This window comes from Channa argus, chromosome 18 (genome assembly GCF_033026475.1).
Source record: "Channa argus isolate prfri chromosome 18, Channa argus male v1.0, whole genome shotgun sequence".
Taxonomy (NCBI): Eukaryota; Metazoa; Chordata; class Actinopteri; order Anabantiformes; family Channidae; genus Channa; species Channa argus.
The window spans coordinates 1,533,786-1,550,352 of record NC_090214.1 but is presented as its reverse complement, the minus strand read 5'-3'; the positions used below and the strand labels follow the sequence as shown (position 1 = coordinate 1,550,352).

Below are 16,567 nucleotides of genomic sequence, written 5' to 3'. Positions count from 1 at the left end.
CTGCTGATTAAAAGTAAACCATAATTTGCATGATTTGCTCTGAATTTATAACACTTGACTTCCATGCCGCATCGGTCGGGGCCTGGGTAAACAAGGACCACCACCGCTGCTGTTGGCCTACAGGGTATCGATGGAAATTGGACTACTGTTGGTCGAAGAAGGAGGAAGGCGTGTTCGTAGGCAGAGAGAGAAGAGGAAAGCTGAGAATATAGGACTGACAGTAGGGACTTTGAATGTTGGGACTATGACAGGGAAGGACAGAGAGTTGGTTGACATGATGCAGAGAAGGAAGGTGGATATTCTGTGTTTTCCAGGAGACCAGGTGGAAAGGTAGCAAGGCTAGAAGCTTAGGAGCAGGGTTCAAGTTGTTCTAGCATGGGTCAGATAGGAGTGATGAGGATGGACAGGATCAGGAATGAGGACATCAGAGGGACAGCTCATGTTAGATGTGTTGGAGATAAAGTCAGAGAGGCCAGATTGAGGTGGTTTGGACATGTTCAGAGGAGAAACTGTGAATATATCGGTAGAAGGATGCTGAGGTTGGAGCTGCCAGGCAGGAGGTCTAGAGGAAGACCAAACAGGAGATGTATGGATGTAGTGAGAGAGGACATGAAGTTAGTTGGTGTGAGAGAAGAGGATGCAGAGGACAGAGTTAGATGGAGGCACATGATTCACTGTGGAGACACCTGAAAGGGAGCAGCTGAAAGGAAAAGAAGAAGACTCTGAAATTATAACACTGCATGCTTTGATCGCTTTTGGGTCCAGATGATTATTTTATTACTGTCATAAAATGAATACATGTGTTTTATATTGAGTTAAAATTAAATGTGTAATTTAACTTTTTTTTGCAGTAATTATGACTTTTTTTTTGTAGTTTCCTATAATTGTTGTAAAGAATGCACATATCAAGAACTGGCTCTAAGCTACACACCACTACACACTAAATGCAACTTACTAACTAGTGAATTCTTGTCCTTTTCAGAAGACACGCTCACATCAGCTGCTTGAGGACTCTTCACTGACACTGAGTACACTGGAGACTGACACAGACTATTTGGTCCAGACTCTTGTTAATGTTGTTCTCAACGTGCAGAAAACCTGGAATTATTCAACGACTTGTTTTTGTAAAGTAGTAAAAGGGTTAATATACACTAGCAAGAAAAAGAAACACCGAGAAAAACCTGGTTGTAAAATGAAAATAAAACAAATCATTTTAAGCATATTTAAGCACATAATAATGAAATTCAAATTTGCACCTTTTTATACTGCAGCCTATTGCTACTTCTGTCAATTTCAATTTTTTTTTTTAAGTAGTGAAAATAGTTGTGGTTTATTGCTGTGGAAACACCAAAGCATTTTAAAAGTTAACTTTAAGTTTAAACTTGATGTCCACTAAACCTTCAAACTTTATCCACTTCCTGTTCTACTTGGGGATGACGCCAGTAAATTCTTCATCACCTGCTTTGTAAGTTCTCATCGTTGCATCTTAAAGGAGCTCAAATAAGTGCAGAGGAATTGGCTTCGTATTTGTTATGAGAGTCACAAAATAAGAATAAATGCTGAATGTATCCTGGTGAGTTTAGGTGAGCATGGTCTGCATAGTGAAACCATTAGCTCTATAGCTCAGTTTGCTGAGTTGTACTCGTGAGCCAAGCCACTAGTTGTGTATGAGAAGTATAACATCTTTCATCCACACATGGACTAGTACATTTCTAGAGACTCCCACTTTCCTGTGACAGCAGTGTCAGGTGTTCTAGAGCAATGTAAAGAAAATTTGACAGAGGAATGTTGATTGTTATGAAATAACCTTTTAAAGTTTGTCAGTTTTTGGTTAAAAATAAATCTGTGTCATTACCTTAATATATCATGTGTAAACTCGTTTTTCTTTAGCGTAAAGTGGATGTTTGAAGGACTGAAGTTACACAAGTACCACTTTTATTTTTTTTAAATCAGACGTCTGTTCAAGTAACTGCAGCTCAGACATTCAAAGTTGCAGGGAATGTGACATTAGTTAGCCCAACTTAAAAACAGGACATTTAGCTTGAAATGAATTTGCCATACTGAGGTACAAGTACAAGTAAAGTGAAGTTTCAAGTGTTGTACACTGTTTTTGTAAGTTGTGTCCACTAAATTGTGAGTTGACCACAGTTGATGGTTTGTAAGTACAAAATACAAAATACAAGCCCTTTTTCACTTTACTGTGTTTTTTTTCAAGGCCCTCGGTTTGCATCCTGTTTTGAAGTAGGGTTAACTAGTTAGAATTTACAGTCTGCTTTGACCGGTTGGGGTGAGTGGAGAGTGAAGAGAGAGAAGAAAAGAGCAACAACAAAACCTGGGGCAGGTTTGTGGGACCAGTAGCTGCACACTGGAAAACACAGAGTCATACAGTGGTGACTTAATAATGCATGATACAAAAACACACCACGTGTGGTTCTGCTCAGCCACCAAGACTTTCCATTGTATTAACATATGGTGAAGCAAAAGAATCATTTCTTTAAATGTGTTTACAGCTTTTTCACTTAAACATCTGCTGTATAGTCCGTTATTGTAAATTCAGATGTTATTAGAAAATGGTCAGACAGAAGAAAGACGGAACCATTTGAAGGTTTAAGTGCTAAACTTCACTTTCAAAAACATACATTCAAAACTTATATTCAATCTTTCAAATCTTAATTTCATTAGTTTTGACAGGAATCTTATCTCATGGAGCAGCGCTGGTCTAGAGGAGGACTCATAACGGAGGGTTCAACCCACGTGGACACTGAGACGGTTTTACTTTTGTTGAGATTCCTTATTTGTGGGACGTTTAAAAAAAAAAAAATCCTATAAATGAAAAGAATTTGCGATGAGACAAACCTTCATTCCACAGACAACTGAGTGTCTCTGACAGCGATGCAGGACGTAACGGGCTACATTTTAAAACCACTGAACATAAGTGTGTGAGAAAACATTCACATGTGTGAACTAAGACATTTTAGCTTTTTTCTGTTCCTCAGCAAGACAGTATCATCATTCAGGCTGCACTGCTCCATGTCGTGAAGCTGGGGACTAAAAATGGATTTGTTCTTCGTGAGTTGTAGTTAACGATGATCTCAGACTTTGTCCAGTAGATGGCAGCGAAGACTCACACGTTTACTAGTGTTCGCTAGTCTTTTTATCTGTTCTTTGATCTGAACCAAATCTCAGTGCAGAAGTGGAAAGTAACCAAGTAGATTTGTTTAAGTATTGCTCATAAGTAAGTAGTTCTTGGATTCTACGTCCTCTTGTCCTCCCTCCATGTCTCTGATAGCTTCGGTCACTTTGCAGATTGTTAAATCAGACTAATGTGTTTTTGTGGGAGAAGTGAGAAAATCAGCTCCGGCTTTACCTGCTGACACATCGCTGATGCTTCCACATTAATATGTCACATTTATAATCCAGTAATATGACGATTCTGCATAATGAGTATTTTGTTGTTAAGATAGTTTACAGCTAATACTATTAATACTATAACTACTTTTACTTAAGTACGTTTTCCAATTCGTGATGCAGCGTTTCTGCACTGCAGCCAGTATTAACATTATGAAACTAACGAATGTTGTATTTGTCCCTGAAACTGTTCTTTCCTCACTATCAGAGAGAGAATCACGTTGAACTGCTGCCTCACGCTTTAAATCCGTTTTTTCTGTGGGTCTGGGAGAACCCAGGTTCTCAGTTACATTCTGGGTTTGTTACAGCTATTTCTGATTACAAGCAAAACGAGTTCCGACCGATCAGCTGTGGAGATGTTCAGTGGTGTCCTGCCAAACCTGCAGCTGATGTTTTTACTGCAAACAAACTGAATGTATTTTTACTTTTCTGTAAACTTCAGTCTTTGTGTCTTCTCCTATTGGCTGATGGGAGCTGACAGCAGGGACAGGTGAGCTGTTCTCTCTGCTGATTGGCTGAGAGGACTAGTGCTCAGTGGGCTCCACCTGTTCAGCCTCACACGGCTTCTCCAGCCGAAAATCGTTTCCTAAAACTGACGCCAAGCAGGGAAAGTCCTCAGCAGAGACGCTGAAACATTTTTATACTGAGGTAAGAAAATGTTCAGTGTGAGAAACGTGACAACAGCTGATCTCAGTCCATGTATGACGATGTGTCTTTGTGTCCCTTCACAGAATCATCCTGGACAGTAAAACCTGTTCATCAAACTCCTCAACTCTGTGATGATGGACTCCAGTGTACGGAAGAGATGGACAAGGGAGCATCAAGCCGACTTTTCTGCTTTACCAGCAGACGTGTCTCATCATGCAGCTTTATTCATCAAACTGTGCGACAGCAACGAGCTCAGGATGAGGCAGGTCGTGGATGACCTGCAGGACATCTCTGCTAAACTGCAACGTTTGCAGAGTCGCTCAGAGAAGTGCAGCGTTTTAGGAGTGTTTTCGGCGGCGGTGGGTGTTGGAGCAGCCCTGGCTGTGTTAATAGCGCAGGTCAGTGGAGGCTTGAGCTTAGCAGCGTCGGCAGCAGCAGGTTACGTAGCTGCAGCTGCTGCTGTGTTCGCTTTCAGAGCAAAAACGTCAACCACAGAAGAAGAACTTGTGAAGAAGATTAAGGAATTCCTGGATATTGTTACTCTGCTGCAGAGTGAGCTGGAAAACATCCAGCGTCTGTGTGAGGATGTGCAGAGGGAATCATCTGGAGCCGAGACGGAGAGCGTCTTCAGCCTGAGGACCAACGTCCTGCAGCAGTTCCTCACTGTCGCCAAGCTCAGAGGCTCCATCACTGCGGGCTGTGTCACAGAGCTGAGCGATCAGTGTGAGAACGTGTTCGATCAGTTCAGGAACGTGAAGAGGAGCCTGGAGGAGGAGCTCCGAGGAAGAGGAGAGGCCGAGAACGTGCAGACTCTCCAGACGCGTGACTGATGGCGGTGGTGGTGTTTTTCAGAGATGTGAAATATCAGTGAAGGTGTTTTAAGTGTCACAGACGAACAGGAAACAATTTATTTACTTTGCTGTCATGACCTGTGTATGAATGGTAATAATCTGATCATCAAATGAATAAATATTGGACTTTTTCAAAGGATTTATGTTGCGTTTTGAATACTTCTATTAAAATAAGTCTAAATGCACTTTCCTCTTGATTCTCTCTCGTTTTTTTGAACACTGATATTCTTTCTAAAAAACAAATGACTGAGGGAATCATTACGTTTTCTGATTGAAATGTGAGAATCAGACTGCTCGAAGATGTTTGCGTAAAAAACATCTGACCAGCTGATGAGTTCATATCGGTGCATCGGTGATTTTAGCAAAAACTCGAAACAGACCCCCCCCCCCCCCCCCAAATCAGTGTCATCAGCAGCTGCAAAGTCCAACAATCTTGGCTCCAGCTCTTTTGTTGTTAAAAATCTTTTTGAAGAATTAAATCATACAGCAAATAAACAATTGGGATTTCTGAATTTGCTATGGATTCTTTTCTCTAAGTCTAATAATGTCTGAGTTGGCAGCGAGTCTGTTCCAACACAGGATTTGTCAGTCAGGACACCTGCAGCCAGTGTTTCAAAATATCAACTTTCATGACAAGAAATGTGTTTATGTCTCCAATAAGTGCAACAACTGAACTCTTAAAAATGGCTATTTCATCTCTAAGTGATCTTTTTGTTTTAGTTTTTGTCAAACTACCTGCAGAGTTTGTGATAAAATGTCACTTATTTGGAACAGTTACCTTTGAAGTAAAACTTCAAACTGTAGTGTGGATTTTTACAGTGTGTATCAGTCTGAACCTTGGTAAAAACTGCAGGATTGTAAAACCAGATACATGTTGAGTTTGTGTCCTGCTGATTGTTGTCCAGTATTGTTCTTCTTCCTGCTTCTCTGCTACTATTTATGATACAAATATAAGTACATGCTTATTTCCAGTCTGACTATTTCTGCTCCTTTTTATTTCTTGGTGAGCTATAAATAATGTTTATGATTTCTATAAATATATCCAGATCAGGTTCAGTAAGGTTCAGACTGAAATCCAGGTCCATGCAGCTCTGATGATGCATGACACATAATGCATCTGTCCAATCACAGAGTGACCTGTCAGTCATGTGACAGCTCTAAGGTTGTCACATGGATCAGTTATTTCTGAGCCAGACTTCAGTGTGAACGTTTGTGAATCTAAGCCTTGTTTACTTTGTACAAGCTGTACAACAGTAAAGTCCCAGTTAGAAGCAGCAGCGACTTGTTGAACGTTGTCGTCCACGCTCCCGTCTAGACCTTAGGCTGAATCTCTGCGCTGTTCCTCCTCCTCAGGCCGCAGGAAGCGTGGCGGCTTTGTTATCGTCCCACATGAAATCCTACCGTTTCAGGGAAAGAGAGAAAGCCCAGGATGTTGTTAGTTTTTCTGCACCTGTACCTGGAAATCCTCCACCGTCCACTTCAGGCCTCCGTGTTCGTGTGTTGGGGGAAAACAGTTTCACAAGCATTTCCACTTGCATGTTGCAGTAAATGAAATTAGGAAACTTCTCAGCACATTGTGTCATTGGGGTAAAAAGGGAAAATGACCATTGGGCCACAGCTGTTTAGGCTGGAGGGTAAAATTCTGTCCTATTTTCTTCTAACCTAGTCTAGTCTAACCTGCTGGGGTGGGGTCTCGACCCGAAGTTGTTATCGTTGTCCCACAATTAACCTAGAGGACATTCAGTTTCAGCTTCTAACGTGAGAGAGACACAGGTGTTCTGCTACTGGTCTATGCTTCAGGTTCTGTGTCCTTAGTCCTCCACTGGACACAGTTTAGTCGTCACATTTTCAGTTATTTGGCTACTGACTGCAGCACTGAGGTTTGTCCCTGAACAGGGCAAAGACGAGGCTCCGGGCTCACAAACCCACAGTAAATGTTTTCAGTGCAAACAACGTCCCACTATTTCAAGCTTCTTTTGTAAACCTTCAATGTATTTATACATTTCTGCAACCTGAGCTGAAACAGAAGCTGACAGCACGAGCAGGTGAGCTGTCCTCTCTCCTGATTGGATGACGGGAGAGGGCTCAGTGAAGACTCGGTGCTGCTCGACCTCACTTTGCTTTTGCAGACAGGTAAGAACGAGCACATCATTTCAGAAAAAGAAAAAAACTTTTAACATGTTTTAAACAAACATGCGGACGTCTGATGTGAGAGCAGATTAGAAAGTCATTTTCTGCTTGTTTCTGATGTGTCTTTGACTCTCAGCAGCCAATTGTGCAGAAGAAACTACTCAACACTTCCTGAAAATGGACTCGAGTGCAGCAAACGGATGCAGCAGTGTGACTCCACGTGAGGTTAGTGAGGAACTCTCCCATCAGGCAGCTTCATTCATTAGACTCTGGGACAAAAAAGAGGCCAGGATGAGAGATCTGCTCGATGAGATTAAGGACATGGCCATTCAAATCAAAAAGCTGCACACGAAATCCAAGAGGAGCTGCTACACGGGAGCTGTTAGCGCAGGAGTCACAATCGGAGCTGGAATAGCAGTTCCCTTCGCCGGGGGTTTGGGCTTCGCAATAACAGCAGCACTGACTTCTGCGGCTGCAGGTGGTGCTCTGTTTGGATTCAAAATCAAACAGTTCAGAACAGAGGAAGAGTGTCTGAAACAAATCAAACAGTTCTTGAAGATTGTTAATCGTCTGCAGCACGAGCTGGAAGAAATCCTGAAGGTGTGTGAAGATCTCCAGAGAGAATCGGACAAAGCCGAGACGTGCGACGTCAGCAGCCTGAAGAGCAACTTAGTGAAGCTGTTCGAGTCTACAGAGATGCTCAGAACTGCAGACGGGGTCAAAGAGCTCACAGGCCAGTGCCCCATGGTGTTTGGAGAGTTTCAAGACATAAAGACACAACTGGAGGAGTTCAGAGGAAGCACTGAGTGTGGCAGCAGCTCTGAGATCAGCTCTGAGTCGTCCCCGCTAATTCTGCAGCAACAAGACGTCTCTCAACAGATCGAGCTGAACCCAAACACTGACCACAACCCCAAGAAAGACCAAGGAAACTCAACTCTGGATTCAGCTGGTGGAAATCATCTGATTGGAGGAGGCACACAGACAGAGAATCTCCACACTGGGTTAGAAACCAACAATGAGAACGTCTCTGAGATGTCTCCACTCATCCTGCAGCAACAGGACAAAGAGAACCGAACCGAGTCCAGATAGTGGAGAGAAAATCTGAATTCAACAGAGTGAAAGCTTCATACTGAGGGAGCAGGTGGTGGTTTTCAGATCCTGTTAAATACAGCTGATATATTATGTAAGAGTGTAATCATCAAAAAGTGAGTGTGTTCAGTGTTTCACAGCAGAATCTGTGTCTAATGTGATTTAGCTGATTAATATTTGACCGAAGGTTAATGGTTGTAAACGAAATTCACACAGTGTAAATTTTTATGCGCCAATCATGATTAAAAAAAAAAAAAAAAAGAACAACGTGACGGTGATAATATAAACGGGATTTTTATTTCAGGAGTTTTACTTGTGTTTGTGGTATTTATGAAGTAAAGAGTCTCATTATTTGAACAGCAGCTCTGATTTTACTAACTGAGGAAGGAGAGAAGCTCAGATGAGATTTATTTACAGTGTAGATGATATATTTTAGGCCTTGCTGTGTTATTTGGTCTATAACATGTCCAGAAAGGACAAGATCATCCATCCATCCAGCAGATGGAGCTGCAGCTTCAGCCTCACTCTGCAGGTTGTCTGCACGGGCACAAACAGTCCGACACACTGGTCCACTGTCTTCACATGTTAACCAGCAGCTGGAAAACATAACTGACACAAAGCTGAAAAGTCCTAAAAATAGCAGCGTAACGTCAACAGCCCTCAGAACTGATCAGCGTCTACTGCCTGTAGCTGTGTCCTCAGGTGGGACCTGTAGTAAACAAACTGTCCTCGTCAGTCACGTTAGAGCTGATCTCTGAGCGGCAAAGAAAGACGATGTGGTGACGAGACAGCAGCTCCATGTCCCTAGTTGCTCCCCAACACTGGGACACAGGCAGCCTGCTGCGACGGATCTGATGGAGGTCGCTCATAACCTGGCAAACGGGCAGAAGAAAAGCAGAAAGGTCGCAGGAAACGGCGGAGCAAGAAAGAAGAAATATTCTCAGACAGGAAACAGTCTGAAAGACCATCTCAGAGCAGCAGTGACATGAATGGAGCTCTTCACCTGAGATAACACTGACTTAGGTTTAATGTGTCTGCATCACTTCAGAGTGTGAGCAGAAGATGGTGCTGATGGGGAAAATCCGAGGAGGCTCAACAAATTGAAAAAGTCTGGGCGATGGAGGAAAGTTCCAGCATCCTCACAGTTTCTAAGCACGTTTTCAGAATAGTTGGGACGCGGTGCAAAATAACTAAAAAGAGAATAAAGCGATTTATGATTGTAAATACAACCAAGAAAGTCAAAGTCAAATGGTGAGAAATGATCATTTGCTCATTTTGAAGTTAACGCCGGCACCATGTTGAGCCTTACGCAGTTTTTCCAGTCCTTTGTCGCCCCTGTCCCAACTTATCTGAAACGTGTTGCGGCATCAAAGCCAATGTGAGCAAATTAAAAAAAAATGTAAATGTCACAGTTGTAACATCTAAATTAAAAATGGGTACAAATTTGCAAATCATTGCATTTTCTTTTTGATATTTTACACAATTTTACACAATGTCCCACATCTTTTAAAAACTGTTCCATTTACCAAAAAAAGCAGAAAAAGCGTCAAATTCATATTAAAACAAGTGAAAGTTAAGTAGCTCGAAGTTTAACTCAGACAAGCAGCATCGTGGTTCATGTACGTTCACATTAAGAAGCTCAGGTTTTCACTGTAGAACCTGAGCTTCATATCTCCACACATCAGGAATATTCTGTGACTTTGTACTGAAGGCTGTTCCTCTGCTTCTCAGACTCTGATATGATTTGTGGTTCAGTGTGTATGAAAGCTGTCACATGATTCACAGATGGCAAAATGTTAAACCGCAGAAGAGACAGGAAGTGGAGAAAGGAAGACGTTTCACTTTCAGCTCAAATATTAGCTTTTTCTGACCTGAACTGTTTCCAGGACATAAATGCAGAAACTACAGAATGTTCTGAGTCGCTTTTTAATGTCCTGGCTGTTTTAGAACATCGGCTGCAGAAGACAGCGAGTGTTATATTGAATCTGAACAAACTTTATTGATATGTTTGAAATTTGGATTTATTCCATTGTAGGTCTGAGAGCTGATTTACGCAGCAGTGGCTGCATAAATGTAAACACATACAAACACTGGATCCCAACTGTGCAGACGTAGCAGTTTGGTTGCATTTAGACACTAACTGAAGATGGTTGCGCTCAGGAAAAATGTCAGAGCTTAACGTAACGTTTGTCATGTGACAACAACAACACAACATTGTTTCACTTTGGCCTCAAAGTCCAGCTGCTGTGGGAAAGTCCTCTGCTTTGTTGATGCATCAACCACCCTCTTCCTTCTCTATAAGACGTCTCGACAGGTGAGCTTGTATTAAGTCTTGCGTCTGTTTGTCCTACAGAGCTGTCCTTTACAGGAAGACAGTCTCTGAACAGACGACTTCATGAGTCAGTCCTGGGCTGCATCAAGCTGAGTCCCCGAACCACGAGGCTCAGGACCTCCAGCATGACTCCAGGTGGGAACTCTGGTCTGTCCCACTGGTCACTCAGGTCTTCCAGCATCTGATTGGTGGAACAGAGGAGCTCCACCACCCAGCGGAGCTCCTCCCCCTGAGGCAGGGACTCTGGGAGTTTGGTCTGACCGTCCCCCTTCAGTCTGTCCACCTGTAGACACAGAGACATTATTACAGCACGCTACCATCCTCGTCCTCCTCCCTGTAACCATGGTGATGTAGGTGAGTGAATGCACCAACCAGCTGGTTGAGAACCCTCAGTGTTTCAGGACTGCAGGAGGTCAGAAGTTCAGGTAGATCATCAGGTAGAGCTGCAGAGCAAAGATACAAAAGCTGATTCTGATTCAGAGACAAATGGTTCAGTTTTGTCTCCTGTTGATTCTGCTCACATGTTGCACTTCTTCTGCTTTTACAGCAGTTTTATTATTTATCTGAGGCAGAGTAGTTGTGTGAGGATCCTGCACAGAAACCTCACACAACTACTCTGCCTCCCCAGTAATCTTTGTTTTAAGGGAAGACGTTTTAAATATTCAATTAAAATGGTCTGAAAATGGTCTAATAACTACCTGAAGTGAAAGCTAACAGTCTGAAAACATTTATTTACTTGAGTTGAGATTTCAAACACTTTTCAACGTGACACTGTGACAAGCGTTGATCTGTAGGTAGATCATCAGGTAGAGCTGCAGAGCAAAGATACAAAAGCTGATTCTGATTCAGAGACAAATGGTTCAGTTTTGTCTCTGAATCAGTCAGAAAGAAGAAGTGAGATGTGGTTATACAGAGCTTTTATCAAAAGTTCTTTACAGTGTTGCTTCACATTCACCCATTCATACAGCAGTGGCAGTGCCTGATGCCGTCAGGAGGAAGTGAGTCAAACCACTGACCCTGTTTCTTGAATGTCAGTTCTACAAATTGAGCTGCAGCTTGTAAGCTTTGTTGTGAGGTAAGAAATTGTAGATATTCGATTTAACACTTTTCAACGTGACACTGTCACAAGCGTTGATCTGCCCCTAAGCTGCTGGGAAATGTAGTTAAACTGCACAGTTTGAGCTGGGTTGACTCACTGTCCAAGGCGCTGATCAGCAGGTGAACTGCATCCTTCTGAGAGGTGGAGGTGTTGGAGGTTTTCAGAAGCTCCATGAATGAAGAGACAGACTGTGGACAGTCAGACTCTCCTGTGCTGCCCTGGTCCCACTGAGGATGGAGAGGAGGGACATTAGAACCGTGTCCATGTCACACACTTTAGATCATTAAAGTTCAGTACTCTACAGTCATGTGCAAAAGTTAGTAGCCGTCTTCTTCTTCTATTGTTTTGTGCAGCAGGTAAAATAAATATAAAACCTCAGTGAACAACAGCATCTAACACCAGTATTTATTTCACTAAAATGAAGCCAAAAACACACATTTCCCCCATAATTCAGTAGTTTGTAGGTGCAACTTTTATCATCAATAACTTGATGTCATCGTTTCCTGTTTGACTTTATCAGTCTCTCACATCCTCATGGAGGAATTCTGGTCCATTCTTCTTCACAAAATTGCTTTAGTTGGTTGAGGTTTTGGGGTATTTTCTTATCCACAGTTCTCTTAATGTTCCACCACAGCAACTGTTTCAAGGTCTGGATTTTGACTAGTCCATTCCAAAACCTGGATTCTATTTTTCAGCCATTCAGATTTACTGGTCTCCTTTGGATCTTTGTCCTTTATTATGACCCAGTTTGGACCAAGATTTAGTTTTTAGATAGATGGTCTCACATTTGTCTCTAGAATCCTCTGGTAAGAGGGATTCATTGTGGACTCAATGACTGTGAGGTGTCCAGATCCTGTGGCTGCAAAACAAACCCGGTCATCACCACTTTATCACCGTGTTTTACAGTTGGTACATGTCAAACTGCAGGATCTGTTTTCTGAAACCTTTTACACTCATCTTACTATTTCCTCCAGCAGAGCCAGAGCACATCTGTCCTTCAGAAGCTCTTGGAGAGTTTCCTGCAGATCATGACGAGTCGACTCAGGAAGGTCTGCCAGCGGCTGCAGGAGTTGCTCTTTCAACTGTATCTCTGCAGGAAACATGTCATAATGTGAGGACAGTCCTTCCACCCAACACACGATTCCCGAGAACCTGGTTTACTGTCAAACTGTTTTACAAAACCTTTCCAAAGCGCCAAAGACACAAACTCACCTTTGGCCACTTCCTGTAGAGTCTGACAGGGCTTCCCTTCATCTGTGCTGATGCTCCACCATCCTACCACAGAGCACACATCAGTTTGATGGAGTGGAACAGCAGAGAAAAAAACAAAGCTAACTACATACCTGGGTTGTACTGCCTCACTTCTTTGATTTTGGGCATGATTCCTGAACAAAAGGAGAAGATGTTACCGACCCTGGCTCCACCTAGAACTAAGCTGATCAGAACCTGGAGTCACAAGCCTTTGTGTTGACACCAGAAGACAAGACCAAACAGTTTTTTATAAGAGCAGAACATATTCTCAGAATGATTTCACCTCCCTAACCAGCTCATGTTTGGAAACATGTTTTGTCCTGATCCAGAGCGAGACGAGAGGTGTTCTCACCCAGTGTCCCGTCCTCAGTTGTTATCTGCATGAGGCTGTAGGCGAATATTGACTCTTCTGGCACAGTGAAGCTCATCTCCTGCTTCTTGACCCCCTGATGACCCACAGAGACCAGATCCTCTCAGCTTTCACCATTGTACCCTTCTAAGACTTGTCACTTGTCATGTCATGTTTTTACTTTTCAGAAATAAATGGTTCTAATGTTCTGCTCTGTTCCAGTCTCAACCAAACACTGTGTATGATACTGAGGTTATTAGGACGCAAACACTCACCGACACTCTGAACTTAAAGAACATTTTACACACTGAGATGCAGCCGTCATGTTTACATTTGCCAGAAAAATTCACAGGGATGGTGTTGTAGACGGTCTGGTCAACAAAAGCCAACTTCTCTGTCTCCCTCACTTTCAACATGTCCAGGATCTTCTTATTCAGCTTCCTGAGGACACACACAGGTAGAAAGACGGTTGAACAAAACTTATTATAAGTTTGTGATGAGTGAAAGGCGAAAAACAAGAAACATTTATTAAGAAACATTTTTAAGACAGTAAGAGCTTAGGAACTCAGCACATAGCCAACACATAGCAACACATCCAGCTCCCTGAGAAGATTCGGAAGAAACAACACAATCTCGTCCCACAGTGTCAGATAATGATGCGTATGATATTGTTTCACTCTTTTACATCCATTTGCGTCTCATATTGATGCCACAGGTATCTTTTAGTATCACAATTAGACACTTCAGGAGCGCATCAATTTAATGCCAAGGGACATCAAATACTGTACCTACAAAAACTGCGTTAGGGTTAGAAAAAACATTTTCAGGGTTACATTCTGCTAGGAGACAACATGGCTCAGGCTTAGGCACAAAAAAACCGAGTCAAACCCGGGTTTCTTGTGGAAAATCCTGTATCTTGTTGCACTGCCATAGTCCTGTCCACCTCCCTATGAGACTTTTTCACTTTATATACTACGTCATTGCTTTGGGCATCAAAAACTGAAGTGTCTGGTTTTCCATTGTACTACACTGAAAGCTCAGATCACCGACACATAGGAGTAGCCCAAGCATCAACATGTAACGAAAGAGCACTGGAAAAAGGGCCACTTTTTGATGCCTCAGGAATGAGGACAGGCTGAAAAGGTTGACCCACAGAGCTGGCAGCAGAGGCAGCCAGGTTTGAGAGACAAGGTCTGTCCAGTGCAGCTTGGCTGTACAGGACTTGTTGGAAAGTTTGTTTTTAATTGGTTAACTAAGTGAGGTATAAATGGGTGGAGCCTAAAGAAGGCAGTAAAAAGATGGGCGGAGCTAGTTCCAGGGAATAAACATGGAAAAGAAAAACTGTGTGTGAGTAGGAGAAAAATAAGAAGGTTCATATAAGTACTATGGACAATACTCTAAACTGACTGGTGGGGCTATATTAGCACAGGAGGACTGTTGGGTTGAGGCCTACATGCTGGTGTTGGTGGTGCTAACAGGGGGTTGGATACTGGCTGGTTAGAAAGAACGTTTGAGATGTTTGATGGCTTGGCCAACACGCTGTTTGCCGAGCACAGATTATTAAGGTGAGATAGTAAAGTGACACTGTGTTGAGTGTGAATCTGTAGGTAAAGAAGTTGTAGGACACTGGAAGACACTATGGATCCTTCTTCTCATCATGTGGTAAACTCAGCATTAAACTGGGTAATGAGAAAGGGGGTCATCTGATGAGCCTGTGGACTTCCCCAAACTCTCACACCGTATTTAGTATTTTCCTTCTTATGTATACTGGTAAATATTAGGAGCACAGTGAGGGGAGGGGGAGGGTAATAATGAGGAAATGTTTGTATTAGAAACAGAAAAGAAAAAGTAGAAGCCTCACAAACACAGACAAACATACTTATCATTGCATCTCGTTCTCAGTTTGTCAACGTCCACTGTCTTTTTCTTCAGCGTGATGGACGACACTTTGTCCATTGTGTCCATAGACAGTTGGACGTTACCTAAGTCCAGTCTGACATAAGGTCCTTTGGCCTCTGCGGCACCTCTCCCACCAACAGCTTTCAGGATTTTAAAGTCTTCCATCAAAACATCCACTGAATATTCTGGTGCAGAAGAGAAGTAGTAAGTAACTAGTTTTTGAGGTACTGCTACTTTACTGAGGTATTTCTATTTTAAGCTACTTTTACTCAGAAAAAATAAAAAGGCCAAACTGTCAGTAAGTGGTGATAAGGGATGGAAGCCATGTGAGGTGAGGTGACATGTTGGAATTATGGGATCGGTTTCTTAACATGCCACCCGACAATAGACAGTTTTAAATTACTGTTTGAATTGCATGATTTGTAGCTAGTAGTTGATGGATTTTTGTAATTTTTCTCTTTGCCTCTGAAGGTATAGTTACCATCATCTTGTGAACCCATGTGAGCTCAGCAACTTTAGGTCTATGACACATAAATAAAAGCATTAATTCATTCATTCGATAAACATCAAGTCACTCATTGACCCTGAATATCTAAATTCATGTCATTGAAAGCTGCATTTGAATACACACCTGGAGACACGTCTGCTTCCTCCAGAAGTTCGAGCAGTGATTGGTTGGTGATAGAGTATGTGATAATTGGCCAGAAAGTCCTCTGTCTGACTTTGACCAGAGTCAGCATCTCAATTCTTTCATTAGCATTTCCATTATAGATGAGGTCGCCCTGAGCGCCGAGACTTTTCACAAGCGCCTTAGCTGTCGCTGCAAACATCTGGGCAAAAACACACACCAGTCACCTCAGTCACAGTTTTGTTACAAGACCCAGAGAAGAGTAAATGTACTTCAGGGTGTGTAGAGTACAACGAGTCACAGAACTATAGTAACACATGTACATTTACATGTATAAATAAATAAACTTTACAGATGTAATTTATTTTCACAGCAGCTTGAGAAACTGAAATCGCTGATCAGAGCAGGACTGGAAGTTTGACTGTACTGTGTGAATAAAAAAAGCTGAATGTGATGGACACCAGCTGATGCCAGGTTACTTCCTTTCACATTCACATCACTTCTATGAAACATGAACTCATCTGAAATGAAACTTACCTTGTTCGCACTCACTGCTGCACGATGGAAAAGTTTCTGGAAAAGTGTTTCTGTAAAAACGCAGCGACTGCTGCTGCACGATGTGGGTTTCACTTCTGTAACTGTGGTTTGTCATCAGATCAAACCAGGAACTGGAATTGTGAAACCCTACGCCTGGACCAGAGACGCAGAGCAGCAGGGAACGATCAGTTCTTAAAGTTTAAGGTTAGAGCCGGCTCAGATGTCTCTGAATACTACCAAGGAGACAGGAAGTTAGATGACAACGGGACAGATGTGTGAATGATTATTATCTTCCTATTATTATTTCCTGCTCACATTTTGGTTTTACACATAACCATTTTTTTCA

The 16,567-nt window shown here is 42.4% G+C and overlaps 3 protein-coding genes across 4 annotated transcripts; 2 read left to right on the top strand and 1 right to left on the bottom strand.

The window, feature by feature from the left end:
• Positions 1–3,886: 3,886 nt before the first annotated feature.
• LOC137104211 (uncharacterized) lies at positions 3,887–5,046 on the top strand. The gene is made up of 2 exons (XM_067485135.1): positions 3,887–4,056; positions 4,140–5,046. Exon 2 carries the CDS (start codon positions 4,188–4,190, stop codon positions 4,884–4,886), a length of 699 nt encoding a protein of 232 aa, XP_067341236.1. The 5' UTR covers positions 3,887–4,056; positions 4,140–4,187; the 3' UTR covers positions 4,887–5,046.
• A 1,894-nt stretch (positions 5,047–6,940) lies between these two features.
• LOC137104206 (uncharacterized) lies at positions 6,941–8,483 on the top strand. 2 transcript variants are annotated; one of them, XM_067485132.1, is made up of 2 exons: positions 6,941–7,040; positions 7,174–8,483. In XM_067485132.1, the coding sequence occupies exon 2, from the start codon at positions 7,215–7,217 to the stop codon at positions 8,124–8,126; it is 912 nt and encodes a 303-aa protein (XP_067341233.1). In that variant the 5' UTR covers positions 6,941–7,040; positions 7,174–7,214; the 3' UTR covers positions 8,127–8,483. The 2 variants fall into 2 exon arrangements, with proteins under 2 accessions (XP_067341233.1, XP_067341234.1); XM_067485133.1 differs by having other exon boundaries at positions 6,949–7,040; positions 7,177–8,483.
• A 941-nt stretch (positions 8,484–9,424) lies between these two features.
• LOC137104208 (gasdermin-E-like) lies at positions 9,425–16,328 on the bottom strand. Its single transcript, XM_067485134.1, has 11 exons — positions 16,222–16,328; positions 15,688–15,886; positions 15,037–15,241; positions 13,433–13,598; positions 13,161–13,254; positions 12,901–12,942; positions 12,770–12,832; positions 12,520–12,647; positions 11,655–11,784; positions 10,831–10,901; positions 9,425–10,741 (listed from the first exon to the last, which is right to left on the bottom strand). The coding sequence occupies exons 2-11, from the start codon at positions 15,884–15,886 to the stop codon at positions 10,520–10,522; spliced, it is 1,320 nt and encodes a 439-aa protein (XP_067341235.1). The 5' UTR covers positions 16,222–16,328; the 3' UTR covers positions 9,425–10,519.
• Between the last annotated feature and the right edge of the window lie 239 nt (positions 16,329–16,567).